The following is an 18,164-nucleotide window of genomic DNA, read 5'->3' as shown; positions in this document are numbered from 1 at the left end:
CATCAATAATACTCAACACTAGAATGCTCATATTGAGATACACACTGCACAATATGCATGAGTGTCTGGGATATTTATATTACTCAAGAAAGGGAGGCAAGGGGCCAAGATTGTAGAACAAAAGGGTAATGTGGCCTTATCCATACAGATTCAAGGCTTAAGTGTGATTACTGAGGTAATGTTCACAAACATCTAGGCAGCCAATAATCCAAGTAGGGACACGTGGTGGGGTGGCCAGAGTTGGTAGCTTGCTACTTGAAGACAGAAGGCAACTCAAGGTTCCATGTGGGCAGGTGAAGGGGCAGGTAAAATCTAGCAGGTTTTGGTGTGTTTATGTACTGTTTCTTAATTTAAAAAAGGTAAAGTCTCCTGTGCAAGCACCAGTCATTTCCGACTCTAGGATGACGTTGCTTTCACAGCATTTTCACAGCAGACTTTTTACAGGGTGGTTTGCCATTGCCTTCCCCAATCATCTACGCTTCCCCCGCAAGGGTAAGAAGGCACATTCCTAACAGTTCAGTATTCCCCAGTTTACTGTTATAATAAACAGAGTAATTGACCTGCATGAAGTGTGACTGTGTGGCAACAGGAAATTGGATGATATGGGCTATTGGAGCAATAATGAGTAGGCACTGGCCATGGGTGTGGCTGGATGAGATAAAAGGAACTGTACAAAATTATAGGCTTCCAGAAGTATGTAAGAGCTAGGCAATTAATTAGGTAGGGATGCTGGACCATGTACCACTCTTTTGGCAGGCTCTTTCACTGTACTCTGAAGTGTGCCTTTGTTTGTGTAATTCCTCCTAGCCTGTCTTAACATTTAGGGCTTAAATTGGTACTTTTGTTCATGCTAAATCGGTACTGTTCCAGTAAGTTATATTTAAAAATAAAATCTGCTTAGTCCAAATCTGTATGGCTGGGTCTCTGGCTTTGCCCCCCCTCCCCCTGAGATTACAAAGGCCCTATCATATAATCATGGCATTGGAAGAGGTCATACAGGCCATCTAGTCTAGCCCCCTGCATGTGTCTTGTTTGTCTTTGCGATTATAGGGTTAGAGAGTTGCTCTGGAATGTGATGTCTGTATTAGGGGCAAAAATGTCTTCATGCCATGGCAGTGGCAAGCAGCATGGAAATAATATCAATAGATCATCATTCCCATGCTGCTTCCTACTGCCATCATCCCAGCTCCCAGGCCTCCTGTTTTCTTTTCACATATGCACAGAAGCACAGGCACAATGATGATTATGCTGCCCCTATACTCTGCAGGTCTGAAAGCCCTCTTTTCCCTCACTTTCCCTTTTCCTACTGAGCCACACTTTAAGGCCACAGTGCAGCTTAAAAGGGAAAGGGAAAATGCCCTTTAAAGGGCTATAAATGAGAGAGAAAAGAGACCTGCCATATTCCATTTTTAGAGCAGACCTCCATGCCCCTCCCAGTAGTGGTGATGGAGATAGTATCCACACTGGTTTCCCTTTAAACCATAAAAAGGTTTGTTCAGTGTCCTTGTACTGTGCAGTCCCATATGGATATTGCACAGGCATGCAGACAAGCCACCAGAAGATTTTTGTAGCTAGTATAGCAACAGAGTGAGAGGAGCCCCTCCCAACCAGAGCTAACCAAACTGTTTCCAGCCTTAATGGTCATGTGCTCTGGGAAGACGCTCTGCACACTTCCTCAATGTTTTGGTTTGTCCACAGCATCTCGAGAATTCATTAAGTGCATGGCGGTAATAGTGTGTTACTTAGAGAAAGCAGCTGGTCATTATTTCCATAGCTGGATGACTGGTTGATTACTGCCCCCTGCAAATGCTATTGCAGGAGCATGTGGCTTTTTCAGTACAAACGTAGACGCTTAGGTCTTGACATTAATTGGAAAAAATCAACTTACCCAGAGCAACCAATTACATTTATTGTGGCCACTTTGAACTCAACTGTGACTAAAGTTTTCCTGCCAGATCCTAAGGTCATCCTTATTAGAGATATAGTCCTTAATTTCCAACTTAACCATTTGCAGAAGGTATTGATATTCAGAGACTTTCAGGCTTCATGTCCTCCACTGTGTGGTCCCCTTTGCCCGATTGAGGATGAGGCTTCTACAAAACTGATTTATAAGGACATTTAATGCTAGTTACCATTCATGGAATTGTTGTTTTTCAATTTCTCGTGAAATCCTAAAATGGTGATCAGTTGACTCAAATTTTTAGTGGGGGTACCATTCGGGATTACATCTCCTCAGGTTACTGTGACGACTGATGCTTCCCGTTTTCCTCTTGGGTTGCGGTGCACATTGTGAAGGGGACTGTGTTAATGGTTTCTGGTCAAATGTGGAACAATCCCTTCACATCAATCTGTTGGAAATCAGAACCTTTTTGCAGTAACTTTCTGCAGGAAGAGTGTCCAGACAGACAACATGATGACAGTGTTCTATGTCAACAAACAGGGGAGCACCACTTCGCTTCCCCTTTGTTGAGAGACAGTTACATTTGACAGCTTGGTTACTGACACCACAACCTTGAGTTTTCCAGAGACACTTCAGAATATTCTGGAATATTCAGAATATTCTAGGAAGCCCTTGACTAGGTTGTCCTATTCCAGAAAGTGGAAGTATTTTGCAAAGTGGCTTGAAAATAAGCTTTTTTCCCCAGAGAGTTGCCCAGTTTATACAGCCCTAGACTATACTTCTCTTAAACAATCTGGATTGTCTAATCCTTCCATCAAAGTACACCTGGCAGCCATTTTGGCTTTCCATTCTACTATACAGGGAAAACCCATTTTTTCCCTAGGATGTTTAAAATAAATTCCTCAAAGGTCACAACAATCTGTACTCACCCAGGGCTCCTATTGTACCCCAGTAGTCTTTATTGTTAGTTTTAATTCACCTCATGAAATCACTGTTTGAGCCCCTGGCCACTTGTTCATTGGAGTGCTTATCTTTCAAGACCGCATTCTTAGTGGCCATCACTTCAACCAGGAGAATAGGGGAAATCACCACACTCAGAGCAGACTACTCATTGTAAAATCCCATGACTTTAGGGTAGTTCTGAGACCCACATGACTATTTTTTTTTTACCAAAGTAGTTTCCAAATTCCATCCTAATAAAGATATTTCCTTACCTGCCCTTTTCCAAATCCATCCCCTGAGGATGAAAGGAAACTCCACATTTTGGATGTCAAACATGCTTTATTATTTTATCTAAAAAGAACAAAGGAGTTCCAGAAATTTCCACAATTATTTGTCAGCTTCACTGGTCTGTCAAAAGGAGGGCCAGCATCTTCCCAGACTGTGTTGAGATGGATTGTTGCTGCCATGAAAACCATCTGCAGGCAGGCATAACTTGTTTGTTGCGCATACATGCACATACTACAAGAGCTCAGGCAGCCTCAGCTCTTTTTTGAAGAGGTGTACCTCTCCTGGTGGCCTGTAAGGCTGCCATATGATCATCTGAGGACACTATTATAAGACATTATTCTGTGAATGTGAATGCAATAAGGAAGGTGTCAATGGGAATAGCAGTTTTACACTCTGTTTTTCAATAGCACACTCATCCCCACCTCCAAGCTTTGTAGTCTCCCATGTGGTACTGCACAGTACAACGGCGATGAAAAAAGGGTTGCACTTACCTGTAACTATTGTTCGTTGAGCTGTCACTGTGCAGGCACATATCTCTTCCTCTGACTCCTCTGTGAGCTTTTTATGTTTTGAACTTTACTTCCATAATGTTAGCTCATAGTGGTGGCTCCGGAGGGAGTGTGTGAAGCCCCTCCCCAGAGCATGTGACCATTTAGGCAGGAAATGGCTTGGTCAGCTCTAGTTGGGAGGGGCTCCTATCACTCTGTTGCTGTGCTAGCTACAGAAATCTTCCGGTGGGTGTCCTATGTGCCTGCACAGTACCTGTGTGTGCCTGCACAGTAACAACTAGATTAACAGCAGTTACAGGTAAATGCAATCCTGTTTTCCCCCCCTCTGGTTTAAAGGTGAAATCTCTGTGAATGCCATCATGAACATGACATCATGGGGATGCTCCTCTTTAATCTGGGGGCTTCCTGCTTTCCATGCAGTACAAAATCCCCATGTATAAGCACAGGGCTTTTGGGGTAGAAAAAAGCCCAGTAGGAACTAATTTGCATATTAGACCACATCCCTAATCCCTACATTTAAATTTTTTTTAAAAAATCAGTTTACAAACATACAAACAAGAAATATAACCCACTATTACAAATCTTATGTGGAACGTATCACTGTCCTTGGTTGACATCACCCTGTTAAAACATGCATTTTCCTACCACTGTATCATTTAGAAGCTATCATCCCATTATCCAGTTTGTTCAGGATCTTCAGAATGGGAACACTACCACTCTAAGTATGCTGACAGTATACATTTAGCCTGCATTAAAAACTGGATTTTTAAAAACAAGGCTTTGCCCAATATAATTACAAGCTGAAAGTTACTTCAGAATCTGTGATATTATTTACACTCTGTGTAAACAGAAAGAGAAGAAAGATAGAAAGAAAAACAGAAAGAGAAAGGAAGAAGGAGGGAGGGAGGGAAGAAAATAAAATAAATTGAAAGAAAGGAAGGAAGGAAGGAAATAAAAGGGAAAAAATAAATGAAAAGAAATAAATTGAAGGAAGGAAATGGAAAGAAGGAAGGAAAGAAACAAAAGGAAGGAAGGAAGGAAGGAAGGAAGGAAGGAAGGAAGGAAGGAAGGTTGGGAGCAAGGATTTCATGTAGGTGGGGTGACATCCTGCTTTTTATCTTTGAGTTGATCTTTGCCTGCTTTGACTATTCCTTTGCTTCTGGTCACTTCTAAAACTGCAACGCTGACTATTCTTTGCTATGGAGGGGAACCCTGGACAGCAACAATCCTGCTGCAGTGCAGTTTGGCCCCAAGAGCCTGGCAGGCCAGCTGGGTGCTGGGAGGCTGTCACACAGCATGGCTTAGCAATTTGAGCCTAGCCAGTTAGGTTCTGGGAGGCTGCTAGGAGGCCACCACACAAGTGTAGCTCATCTCTTTGAGCCTGGTGGGCCAGCCAAGAGGCTGCCATGCAAGCGCATCTCAGCCCCCTGAGCCCAGCCAGGTGCCAGGAAGCCTCCTCTTAAGTGTGGCTGGGCCCCCTGAGCCAGGCTCCAGGGAAACTGCCAAGGCTGAACTGGAATGCTGCCCAAGCCAGCTGGAACGGCATTCCGGTGCATTCTGGCTCAAAAAAAGCCCTGCATAAGTAGCCCTGGTCTTCCATTTCCCACCTTTTATGTATCTGACATGGTTACAGCCAGTTAGGCAAAAGGTAAGTTTTGCTTTCAGGTAGTCAGTACAGTGTTTCCACATAGCAGGGCTCACATTGCCCTTTCAGCCTTCCAATTTAAATTGATGTGTATTGTGGCAGCAGGCCAAGAAGGAAATATTGAAGAGTATCTGGATCTATGGAAAAGGAATATTTAGGATGCAAGGATCAATAGAAACAAGCTTGCTTGGGCATGTCTGGCCTTGCCTGCCTAATGGATTGTATTGGAGGGCAGAAGCTCATAAAGAAGGCTTGCTATAGTAAAAGATTCAGCCTAGACTTTGCAGCAAAAACAGGAACTGAAAAGGCCGATGCAAATAAGGCAGATGAGTGCTCCAAGAAGCATTAGTAGGAACTTAGAAGTTAACGGATCTAACAAGAGCGGAACCACCAACAGATTGTGGTTAAGGTTGCCTAGGAAACCAGTGGTCCATGATGGTTGAGTAAGAGACTAGTCCCACACTAAAGGGAACTAGTAGACGGTTGGGTGCTGCACTGAAGGCCCCTTCAGTTGCCACACTGAAGGCCCCTTCAGTTCCTTCAGTATAATGCCTATGCAAATCTAGAAATTGTGCAAATGGTATATAAGGCCTAAGTGCCTCTGTGATCTTCGCTCAGACGCCCATCTTGGTCTGAGCCCGCACGTGTGTATCCAAATAAAGCTTGGCTGTTTTCCTGATTTCGCCTCCAACCTCGTTTGTAAGTATGATCCGATAGTAATTGGATAACGTAGAACTTTTCCTGCTACAGTATCCCCTTGACAAATTCTTATTCCGCTTACACAGATTAAATTGTGTTGTACTTTTTATTGTCTGTTCAAAGCATTTGAACCCTTCTCTTGGAAACTTGCATATATGCTTATTCCTGTAAGAGCTATAGAAGTGTGAAACCCTTAATATAATTTTAGCTGTAACCATCTGTACAAGTAGCCTCTGGATATTTGTGCCTAGGCAGCCCCCCGCCAAGGTGGTCTTGCAAGCAATTTATATTGTAGGAGCAGACTGTGACTTAGTGGATTGATTAAACAGATTTCCTATATTAAACTAGTGATAGAATTATACTAAACTAATTATTCCAAGACTGGGTTTCCTGAAGTTAACCCTATTTGCAACCTGCTTCCATGAAAAGTATTCTGATTTTTACTCAATAATATTGCAAGGTGCCTAATTATTAGGTAATGTCTTTCAGGTTCTTTGGAAGGGCAATCTCTTCACATAAAATTAACAGACTGTTGAGAAAAATGAGACTGAAAGTATAAAGCACTGAAGATAGCCTTCAGCCAGAGATCCCAGCAGCCAGTATCTTTCCATGTGTACCTCTCATACTCTGTATCCACACAAACTTGGCATACTGGAATCTTTATTACAAGAGTGCCATCTAGGCAGGCAGAACTAGTACTGATTATACACAAAATAATGCTCATCTATCTCTTAGGACTGGCTGCCCCTTTTCAACTGCTGTACACATGGAACCCTTCTCAACTTCAGCTTTCAAAGTTCTTGTTTGAATATGTGCTATTACCAAGATCTGCACAGTGCAGTGGTTCTACCTAGGTGGAGCTAGGCTGCAGTATCTGCTGCATCTGCTCAGTGAATCTCCAGGACCAATGTCTGGATAGTCTAGCCACAGAACTTGTTCCTCAAACCAAGCAGTTAGTCTCTAGGGTAAAGGCATTGCCTAGTTTATCTTCTGCTTAGTTTCTGCATCCTGCTTTTTATCTTTGAGTTGATCTTTGCCTGCTTTGACTATTCCTTTGCTTCTGGTCATCTAGATCCTGCTTGCTATCATACATCTGTTGCATCTCTGGTCCCCTAAGCACTTAATTTTTTGAAGGCGACTTGCAAGCTAACGTCATCCCAACATGTAAATCTCATTCCTCTAAATGGAGACTTAAGAGCAGGAAAAGTGATCAGTCCAAAGACATGGGGTTCAGATATTAACTTTGATTATGTGTTCTACTTGAAAGGGTTGAGGACTGGCTGCATCATGCATTTAAATCTATTTGTCAGATAATGCTACATGTTGTGAACTGATTGAAAATAAATTTATTTTTGCACATCATCCATGTATGCTTTTTATAAAAGATCAAGTGAATATGTTTCCACCAGTAAAGGAACCTGTATCCCAGTGAAGTTTATGTTTGGCTTTGTTGAGTTTAATGCTGAAACTATTTGAACCATTAGCAAAATCTTCACTTAAATCTCTGACCATGAAATAGTGTTTTTGGTTGCAACCACTTTGGTCTTGAAGGTTAGTGAATTGAGGGCAGTACTCCATGACCATCCTTTTTAAAAATTTCATAAAGCTAGCATAGCACCCTGGTTCCAAAACTTTACCTAAATTAGTTTCTCCTTTCATGTTGACCATGATATTCTGCCCTGGTGATTTGAAGAATTTCTACATTCTTTAGATATTAGGAAAGTTGTATTGTGCATTTTAAAAACCCTCAAGAAATGAGGAAAGAGCATCATTTATTGACTTTGCAGGGTCATAGAAAGGTCATTGAGTTTCTATTTAGGAAATTTTGTGTTGGATAGATTTTCCAATTAAAATGTTATAAATTAAAAGGGCTCAGTGACTTCTATGGGAGCATGCATCTTCAATTAGAGCCCAAGCATTGTAGGTTGTGTTTTTGAGAGAAGTTTATAGAAAATTTGGTGTAGTGGTTAATTGCATGGACTTTTATCTGAGATTCCCAACTCCTCCATGTGCACCTGCTGATGTGACCTTGATGTGACCTTGATTCAGTCTCAAGTTCTCACAGACCTTTTCCTCTCAAGAGTAGATTCTGTTAGAGCTCTCTCAGCTCCACCTACCTCACAGGGTGTCTGTTGTGGGGAGAAGAGAAAGGAGATTGTAAACTGTTCTGAGACTCCTTTGGGTAGTAAAGGGTGGTGTATAAATCCAATCTCCTCTTCTTAAGGTGGTAACATGGATATCAGCATCCAGCTTCATAAAACAAAGCTCCTTAGATGTGAACTCTAGATGGGATGCTGATGTGAGCAAACCAATTCTTTATTTCTTTATTTCAGAACAACAAAACAAAAAAAGAAAAAAGGGGGTGAAAACCTCAAAATCCAGCAACTAAATAGAGTAAAAAGAGAGCGAGAAAGAAAAGAAAAAGAAAGATATACATAAAGTAGAAACAAAAATACACAGTGGTGGCAGATCTACACACAAGTTTCTATAAAAGGTTTCCAAATATCTAAAAATAAGTCCATACACAATTGTCATCTATTGTAATGGTCTTGTCCTCCCAAAGGGTCAGGCAGTGTGATAAATCTGGTTGCTAATTTCCAGTGTAGAATTACACAGAGCTGGGGCTATGAATATAAAAGCAAGATTGCACATACTTGCAATCAAGGTTCATAAGTGATGTTCTGTGCACGCACACAAGCTTCCTACCCTCTCCACCATGAAAGCTCCAGAGGTGTCAAACAAGCAAACTGCAGGCCACATTTGGCCCACTCAGGGCTCAAATCCATCCCCCAAGCAACTTCCTCTCCTGCTTCCATTTTCAGGGCTGCTACTGCAGCCATACTGTGGCTTGCTTTTCCCCAGCTCCCTCAGAGGCTCTTGGCTTCCTGCTTTACTCAGAAGAGATACAAAAACAAGCCTCACTGACTGACTGACTCAATCACTCACTTACACATATGAGCTTCTGCTTCCTTCTTCAAGGCTGCTGCTCCTCTTTTGGGGAGGAAAGAGAAAACAAATTTGGAGACCCATCACGGCATCTTAAGTCCAATAATGTTTTATTCCAGGAATAAGCTTCGGTGTGCAAGCACACTTTCTTGGGTGGCTGGGTTGATTCTTCTGACAAGCACAATGTACATTGAGAAAAATATTTTGGCTTATTGTGTGAAAAGCTGTTTGTTTTTTGTTTTGTTTTTTTAAAAAGATTGGATTTCTCTGTTCCTATCTGGATTTATTTTCTTTCAGAGATACTCTGATTAGGAAATAGAACACTTGGATGGGTCATATTTGGCAAGTGGAGTGATTTCAGATGGCAAAAATAGCATACGTTGATAATGTGATAGGAAAATTAGCTCTCAGTTCAGTCCAGGAGGACTGTGTTGAGCTTCATTATCAATTGTAGTTCAGCTTCCTCTTTGAAATTCCTTTGTAAGAGCACTGCTTCTCTCAGGTCAGCAACTGAATGTTGTGGTTTCTAATGTCAGACTTAAGTCCATTTATTTTGCATCCTCCAAGACTGAATCTTCCTGGAGGAATTGAGTCCTAGGATCTTCTTCGTGGTCTCTGTGCATCACACCCATGGGAGAGCGCGCCTGCGCTGATCCGATCGGTACTTAACAAGCCAAAGGATTTTCGCGCTCAGCTCCAGTGGGCATGCGCAAGAACCCCACCACGCATGCTCACAGAGTGGGCGCGGACATCCCATCAGTTCTTTTCTGACCGCCGCGCTGATCAGTTGATCTCCTCGCTCCGGCTGGTACTTTTATTTACTTCCCTTTGAAATAGCCACTTCTAATCTCATGTTACCTCAAAAACAAACCTAGTGAGATGGAGAAAAGTCGAAAACTTTACTCTCTCAGCCCTTCGGATTCCCCCCCCCCCATTTTTTTCCCCTTCCCGTTACGGAAAAGCAATGGAGGCGGGCTCTCTTGCCGACTCAAGTGCTGGGATCAAATTTCCCCTCCTGATTCGTTTTCTCCGCTCCTCTCCCTGCCGAGAGGGACTCGCAGCACAGATCTTCACCAATCCTCCTGACTAACGAGGAAAAAGCCAGCAATGTGCCTGTTCGAACTGCTTGCGTCGTCTCCCTAACTGATTCAATGGACTTCGATGTCTTCCAGCCTGGACAACACACGGCCCAACTCGCTATGTTGGTGCCGGAGCCCACTGAGAGCAAGACAAACTCTCATGGCTCTTCCCTTTCCGACGCCGACCGCTCTGACCTACGAGCATTCTCGGCATCGAAGTCGGAGTCCTCGTTACCTTTCAGCAACTGCTGTGGGGAGGACAAGGGATTTGAGGTGGAAGCAGGCATGGCAAACATGACTTCTATCGTCATACGCCACTTGCCCACTGAAGGATCGGCATCGGAAGGATCAGCGTCGGAATCGGCAATCGCTTCTGTCTGACATTGCCGACTGAGCCCCCCGACGCTCAGCTTATTCCCGAGCCGAGTGCTTCCGCGCTCCAGTTCATAGCGCAAACGCACCTCCCATCGATACTTGTGGCTCCAAGCGCCAATGCCCCTCTGCTTGGCCAGTCTCGTGGGCACTGGAGCCAAAGCGTTCCCCCATACCGATGTTCGACCTCGAGGGCAGAAAGGCTCGTCGGCAGCGATGCTGCCCCCCCCCCTTTTCTCGTTTTCACATGGGTTCTTCTAGTCTTATAAAGACAGACTGCAGGAGGCACACACTGTGTCCATGTCCCAGCAGCTTTTTGTTGCTCTTGTTCTAAGGACCTCCCAGGTTGGCCCAGCAATATGCAACCTCCCTTAGGTACTGGATGCTTTACCATCCATCATACTACTGTTGGCAACAACGACCTGGCTGCTCTATTATTGGATCAATGCTAGAAGAAGCATCTGCACAGCCCTCCAGAGCAGACTCACATGGCTCTGCCATCAGCACCGAATATCAGCGTCTCTATCCATCCCCTGGCTGTTTTGATGCAGATCAAACCTTGCCTACCTCCACGCTGTTTCTTTACCCTGAGCTTTATGGTCTCTGCCTTTACCATCAGATGACCCTAATTCCTATGGCAACTGCATGAAAGCATTAGACTATACCCTGACGCTTTCTCCTATCAACTTCAACCCTCGACCACTGCAATGGTGTTTTAACATCATTTCACTTGGCATTTGCTGTTTTTAGCACCCACCCACCCACCCCCTTTCTAGCAGTAGTGCCATAAAGGAGTAAGAAGTTCGAACTACACCGATCCTTCCTCCAAGTTCCTCTCCTTGGCTGGATCATATGTGTACAATACATGAACTGGGGACTGAACTCTCTCTTTCTAGCCCCCCCCTTTTTTGTGGAGGGGGGGAGGGAAATTAACACCTTGGGCAGGACATTTTATTCAGTTGTTACCCTGGCGTTTAGACCCTCCGCTGCTCCACTCACACCAGCTACTGGCAGTTTATGTTAGAGCAACAACTCTCAGAAGCACTGCCTCCCCCACCCCCAGTATGTTCAGCATTCTGCTGTCAAACTAATTCAAAGGGGGCATGCTCTTGTCCTCACAACAACTCATCATTTGTAGTTGTTATTCCTGGATGCCAATCATGTCTTCGCTCTGCTGCCTCAGTCGGGTATTAGAACATATACTAAAGTTTTCCTGCTCAAGACAGTTGTTGTCCACTCTACTGCAGATACTATTTGGCATGAGACACTCAGGAGTATCACAATGCCCTGCAGTCTGGGTCTGCCTCCAGGTTCTATGCCACCCGGAACACAGCCTAGAACAAACTACAATCCTAGCACCAACCATTTGAACTCTACTAGAAGCAGGGTTCTGCCTCAGTACTAACCAACACCTTTTCTCTCTTACCTGAGAGAATGTAGTGCAGCTGCGTCAGCTAACTGCCGGTTGTAGGCTCATATTAATAGCAACTGTTCTCCTGGCAGAAGTCCCGTTATTCCTGTTCAGGGACTAAGCTCTTCTACCCTTCCAAGTTTCCACCTTCCCTTTCAGCACTTCATGGTATCAAGAACAGGACTGGGAGGCCTCTGCCTCATCAGGATCCACAGAGCACTAGATGAAGAAGATGATATTGGATTTATAGCCCTCCACTCCGAAGAGTCTCAGAGCAGCTCACAATCTCCTTTTATCTTCCTCCCCCACAACAGACACCCTGTGAGGTGGGTGGGGCTGGAGAGGGCTCTCACAGCAGCTGGCCCTTTCAAGGACGACCTCTGCCAAAGCTATGGCTGACCCGGGGCCATGCTAGCAGGTGCAAGTGGAGGAGTGGGGAATCAAACCTGGTTCCCCCAGATAAGAGTCTGTGCACTTAACCACTACACCAAACTGGCTCTCCAATTGACAGTAGTACTAGTCCCTCTAGTAATTTTAGCAGGACTGCCCTGCATGATATGCTCCTGCCAACTAACGTGAAGTAGGGATTGGCACTGAGTGTGTATTCCCACTACATTTCAGTTGGACCACTTCACTTCCATTGGGCATTTGAATTCATCATGCCTCCCTCTCAAACTATAACTCTCAGCCTGCTCTGCTTCCTAGGTTTAACCACACTCCTGTAACTGTTGGTTGCTAACTCCAAACAGAAAGAAAGAAAGAAAGAAAGAAAGAAAGAAAGAAAGAAAGAAAGAAAGAAAGAAAGAAAGAAAGAAAGAAAGAAAGAAAGAAAGAAAGAAAGAAAGAAAGAAAGAAAGAAAGAAAGAAATCTAAAATCCTTTAAACATAGCCCAGTCCACAGGGACAACTATGAATGCTAGCCTGTGGGGTCCACACACGTGCACACATCATATGGGGAGTGCAGAACTTTCTCTTTTGAACATGTGCTCCGAACATGGTAAGAACACACAGTTTTCCATGTCTATCCTCGCTGGGCCATATGGCTTCAACCACCTCGGTCCGGGTGCTTACCAGCCTCCTCATGCATGTCCTACATTTCTGGAGTTCTGGTGCCTCAAATCTCTCTGACTCTTCAGAGACCCCCTGTTGCTCCACTTCTCCCTACTGCCTGAACCATGGGATTGGTGCATAATGGGAGCTCTTTCTGTTTTTCGGGACATCTCTCCAACTCCCTGTCCTTCCTTTTGGATCATTACAAACCAGTGTCTGATTCTGGAAGATGCACATGAATGATCCCGTGTCAAGAGCTTACCAGCCCTGACCTGGATAGCCCAGGCGAACCTGATTTCATCGGATCTCAGAAGCTAAGCAGGGCCAACCCTGTCAAGTGCTTAGATGGGAGACCTCCTTGGAATACCGGGAACGGGAGGCAAGGACAGGCTGTATCAAGTCACTTATAACCTCCCGACCATGCCAACTACCACATCATTTTCTGGGAACGCTGGCGATAAGATCCACTACACACTTCCCTCAGCTATCACTTGCAGAGAGGTCTGTGTTCACCCTTGCATAAATGCCTCATCCCTCATCTTATAGCTGTCACAGATGGACTATTGCCAGGATGCTTATACCCTAGTACTGGGAATGTCGACAGACGGTATGGACTTCCACTCTTCCCACAAGTTATTTGCCCACTTGCGGACCTGAACATACAGGTGATTTCTTGAACCTGCAGGGCGTCATCCCCTCATGTTGAGAGGTTTTTCTCCACCCTCTGTTATGCCTCTGGAGTCACTCATCAATCGACAGCATCTGAGTAAGATAGGAAACATCGGCAGTTCTACCCCAGAGCAGGAGTGGATACCAGATCTTGTCTCCTTTCCTGCAACGCAGCCAATACCTCTACGTGTTCCCATGTGCACCTTGAAATTCCAGGGTAGCCAACAAACTCCGAAGCCATGCCCTCACTGCTCTAGGGCATAACTATGATGGCTTTGCCATCGCTACTTTCCTCTTCTGCGTCATCTCGTCCCAGAGACTCCCCCTACTTTCTTCCAAATATGGAACATCCTATTGGCATAATTGTGGGCTGCAGCCTCAACTCCTCTTGGGTTGGACAGCCTCCTGGCCGTCTTGGCACACTGTACCTCCATTGATGGGTACCGGTCATCCTCACACTCTCCTATTACTCACTTCCTAAAGGCCACCTCGGCTTTCATCTTTATGCCAAATGACCACTCCGCCTTGGCATTTGCCTTTCTCTTATCAATCCTGCCAGGGAACCTCTCCAAACCCCTGGCTACTGGTTCAATTCATTTCTTGTCATAGGGAGCAGCGTTATTGAGGGCTGTCTCTCTCACTGGTTGGATAGCTGGACTACTGGCTCTATGTTATGATACCCTTTGTTTTCATGATGAGAATATACTTCTTCCCCACTCTCCAGCGGTATTCTTTCTCTTGGAAATAGAGTCTGAATTCCCTTTGTAACTCTGACATCTCTTTTGCAAACACTCTTTTTGTGGGTTGGTAAATAAAGAAAGTCTCCTTTCTTTGGATATCAAAAGGGTCCTCCTTTTGTGTTCTTCATTCAACTCTAGAAACAATACTAACTTGTTCTTCTCCACAGTTTCTTCCAAGCTAAACTGTAAGATCTCAGAGACTTCCCGGAGGCCTAACAGGACATCCTGAGCTCTACTGTCCCTTACCATGGGTTGCCTCTTTACCTGCCTTGAGGTCCCTCAACTAGGGCCTTAGCCATGTCTCTGCTGCATCAGGTGATCCACAGAAGTCTATACAGCAGATCTACAGAGCTACGATCTAGGCCGGTCAGCAAGCTGCTATGCCTCTACTGTCTATCTACACTTGTGTTTTTCCTAGTGTGCAATGTGCTTCTGCTGTCTGCTGTGTCTGAATGACCTCCAGCACCCTCCTCCAGACATAGGCCTAGCTTGCTAATCTCCCATGGGTGTGATGCACAGAGACCACGAAGAAGATAAACAGGTTGCTTACCTGTAACTGATGATCTTCGAGTGGTCATCTGTGCATTCACACCACCCACCCTCTTTCCCCACTGCTGTCGGTCCTTCAGCACTCTTTAGGATCATACAGCGGTCAGAAGGAACTGATGGGATGTCCGCGCCCACTCTGTGAGCATGCGTGGTGGGGTTCTTGCGCATGCCCACTGGAGCTGAGCGCGAAAATCCTTTGGCTTGTTAAGTACCGATCGGATCAGCGCAGGCGCGCTCTCCCATGGGTGTGAATGCACAGATGACCACTCGAAGATCATCAGTTACAGGTAAGCAACCTGTTTTTTCTTGTCTCATTACCAACACTGGTATCTCCACGCCTACTACCCCTCTGCATATCACACCTAATCCAATCAAGCCTCCTATTGTCATTCACCTGCTATTGCCATTCAACATCTGAAATCACCCTTTATAAAGTTTATATCTCTGGTACCTTATGTTACATTCTATGGCGGGCATGGCCCAGCCAACAAAGTGAAATTTATGTCAGGTCCAGCCCTCGTAACAAATGAATTTGATACTTCTGGAACCTCTTGCAGTTGGGCTATTCAGGGTCCAAAGTATGACTCTAGAGGGGATCACTGAGTGTCAACTACAGCTAAATGCAGTCCTGTTTTTCTCCCAAACAGCATGTAGTTGTACTATTCCATTTCACATACATCATATCTGTAAGGCCCTAATGTGCATCCATCATTATTTTCTGACTTTAATCAAAGCTTCAGTGTCTATGCACACAGGGTGTTCTTTCTATGACAATAAAAGTATATTAACGTATATGTAGACTGCACCCACTGTCAGATGAGAGAAAGTGTTGTGGACTCTGGAGGCAGCCCCTCCAACTGCTGTGATTTATTTATTCCCTTTTCTCCCCAGTGAGAATCCAGAGCAGTTTACATAATTCTCCCTGCCTCCATGTTATCCTTAACAACTCTTTGAGGTAGGTTAGGCTGAGAGTATATGACTGGCCCAAGATCATCCAGCAAGCTTTCATGGCAAAGTGGTAATTTGAACCTGAGTCTCTTAGATACTAGTGTGATAACTCTAAGCAGTGTATCACCCTGGCTCTTGATGCACCATATTATACCACACTGGATTTATATCACGAATGCTTGAAGTATGAGATTATATCTTGGGTTTCTACCATCTGAAATATCTGTAGCATTTTCTTTACTTAAACTAGCCATGCCGCTTCTTGTCTGACAAAGGAGCTTTATTATGCATCTTGATTTGATAGCTCCAGTATTGCACCTTCTAGTCTAGTGGATCACAGATGAAAACACTCATCCTGATAGTCCATATAGTTCAAGAAATCTTAGATTCAGTGTATCAATTACCTAAATTTTTATTTTATAAAATTTATATCTGCCTTTCTGCCCTGACATGCATAATACATACTATCAGACATCATTATAACAATTAAAAACAGAGATAAAGTACACTACATTGGTCAAGAAGGAATGATCAATGAAGGAATGCCAAAACCCCCTGAAAAAGCCAGAATATTAACAAGTCATTCAGCAAGCAAATTCAGATGAAACTAGATTGTGGACTACTTGAAGAAAACAGGAGAAAATATGCAATATTCATAATTAGAAAACTGCATTGTGCAGGACACACTGGCATTTATTTGCTGTCACAGGTGTAAGTCAGATGATAAGGTGGGAATAATTCAATTTCTGCCCTCACCTTTTTGCAACTGCAGATATAATTACAGTCCAAGTGGTTTTGGAGAGCTGCAATAAATAGAAATTAGGTGCTGCTGAGGAGAAGGAACTTCTGACGTTGATTTTCATAAAGTGCTTTTCAGCAACTGAAAAACTAGAACTAGAAAGCTGCATGGCAGAAGAGAGGATTTGGCTTTTACTCATTATCACAGGTGTTGCTGTGGGCCTCACAGAGAGAAGCTAGCTATTTTGTGTAAGGGAAACAAACGAAAGTGAAGCTATCTAACTTTAAGAATAATCTTTGCCTCCAGGTGGCAGAGTTGCTGCTTTGGTATGGGGCTGATCCATTATTCAAGCATGAGAAGGGGGGGTGTGCCTTAGAGGAAGCTACTGACAAACAGATGAAGAAACTACTGGAAAGTTACATACCTAAATCTACCAGAAGTTCAGAATCAGGTAGGAGAAAATTGTATTGGTTAATTACACAAAATAATTTATTTCCCATTTTCTCTACATATACATCAAAGTATCTCTATGTCAGTCTCATGGATTGTGCTCAGCTAAAAAGTAATTGGCACATGTATACATTTGTATTTAGATTAACAAAGCAGTAATATCTGTTATGCAACACTGTGATACTTATTGTGTACAAGATACAAATTCTTTCATTCTGCTACAGAGTAAAATGTTTTTCTGAATATAGTATTTTAAGGCTTACATTCTAGTAATTTTGCTTTTATCCTTTTTATGGCAAGATAAACACTGCACCATCAAGCTACTATTCACATGTGCATCTCCATATCCATGATGATTTTCCCGAGTTTGAATGTTATACTTACTGTTTCTCTCTCTGACTACTTTGTCTTTGCTGTTAAAATGTTTTGTTCAGTGTTCTATAATTCTTTTGCATATTGGGCTCCTTATTTCCTTATTTTGTTCTTGTGTTAGATTGTGTTGTTCTAGTTCCTTAGAAATATCAGTAAATGTATATTGAAATTGTTCCTTGAGTTTGTTATTACCTAGAAGGACAAACAATACGAAACTGGAAGAAATGCCAGATTATATTTGCTAGCCCTCACAGAATATTTATTTACTTTGATGGATTTGGATGATTACATCTTAAATAATACACAAAAATCCATTGTAACGGCATAAGACAATATAAGATAATTTTATATGAGGTATTAGTATTTAAAGTAGCTTTTAGTGTATACACCTAATACAAAATTCAACATATTAAATGATCCTTACAGCAGAGTAGAAAATAACATAGATGTAACTCAGAATGAGATTGAAATGTCTATTGTCATTGGTATGATAGATGGATAAACACAACCTGTTAAAAGCCATTAGATTGGAAACAATAGCCTTTTGTATATCTGGCTCCATGCATGCTCCCTCATAGGTTGGGGACCTATACTGAGTAGCACATGGGCTCCAGAACAGAATTCATCACAGTCAAATGAGAACTAAAACATGCCTTGGTATCATTCAGAAACAAGTTGCAAGGAAAAGCACTATAATTAACTTTAAAACAGCAAGATAAATTGCTATGGGAATCACCATCATTATGTATTAGGAGGAATGACTTTCCTAATGCTGTGCACTGGGACAATAGGAATTTGGAACTGGTTCATCAATCATGAAGCCACTGTCCAAGCAATTCCATTTCAGGGACATATC

General features: G+C 43.4%; 1 protein-coding gene across 1 annotated transcript in view; it reads left to right on the top strand.

The window, feature by feature from the left end:
• Positions 1-18,164, top strand: part of LOC132570147 (ankyrin repeat domain-containing protein 31-like) — a 69,122-nt gene that overhangs the window by 14,894 nt on the left and 36,064 nt on the right. Inside the window, exon 4 of the mRNA XM_060236578.1 lies at positions 16,793-16,937. Within this exon, the coding sequence (XP_060092561.1) occupies positions 16,793-16,937 (145 nt within the window). The remainder of the gene's footprint in view (positions 1-16,792; positions 16,938-18,164) is intronic.

This window comes from Heteronotia binoei, chromosome 4 (assembly GCF_032191835.1).
Source record: "Heteronotia binoei isolate CCM8104 ecotype False Entrance Well chromosome 4, APGP_CSIRO_Hbin_v1, whole genome shotgun sequence".
Classification (NCBI taxonomy): Eukaryota; Metazoa; Chordata; class Lepidosauria; order Squamata; family Gekkonidae; genus Heteronotia; species Heteronotia binoei.
The sequence above is the reverse complement of the archived record's forward strand: the minus strand, read 5'-3'. Positions and strand labels throughout refer to the sequence as shown.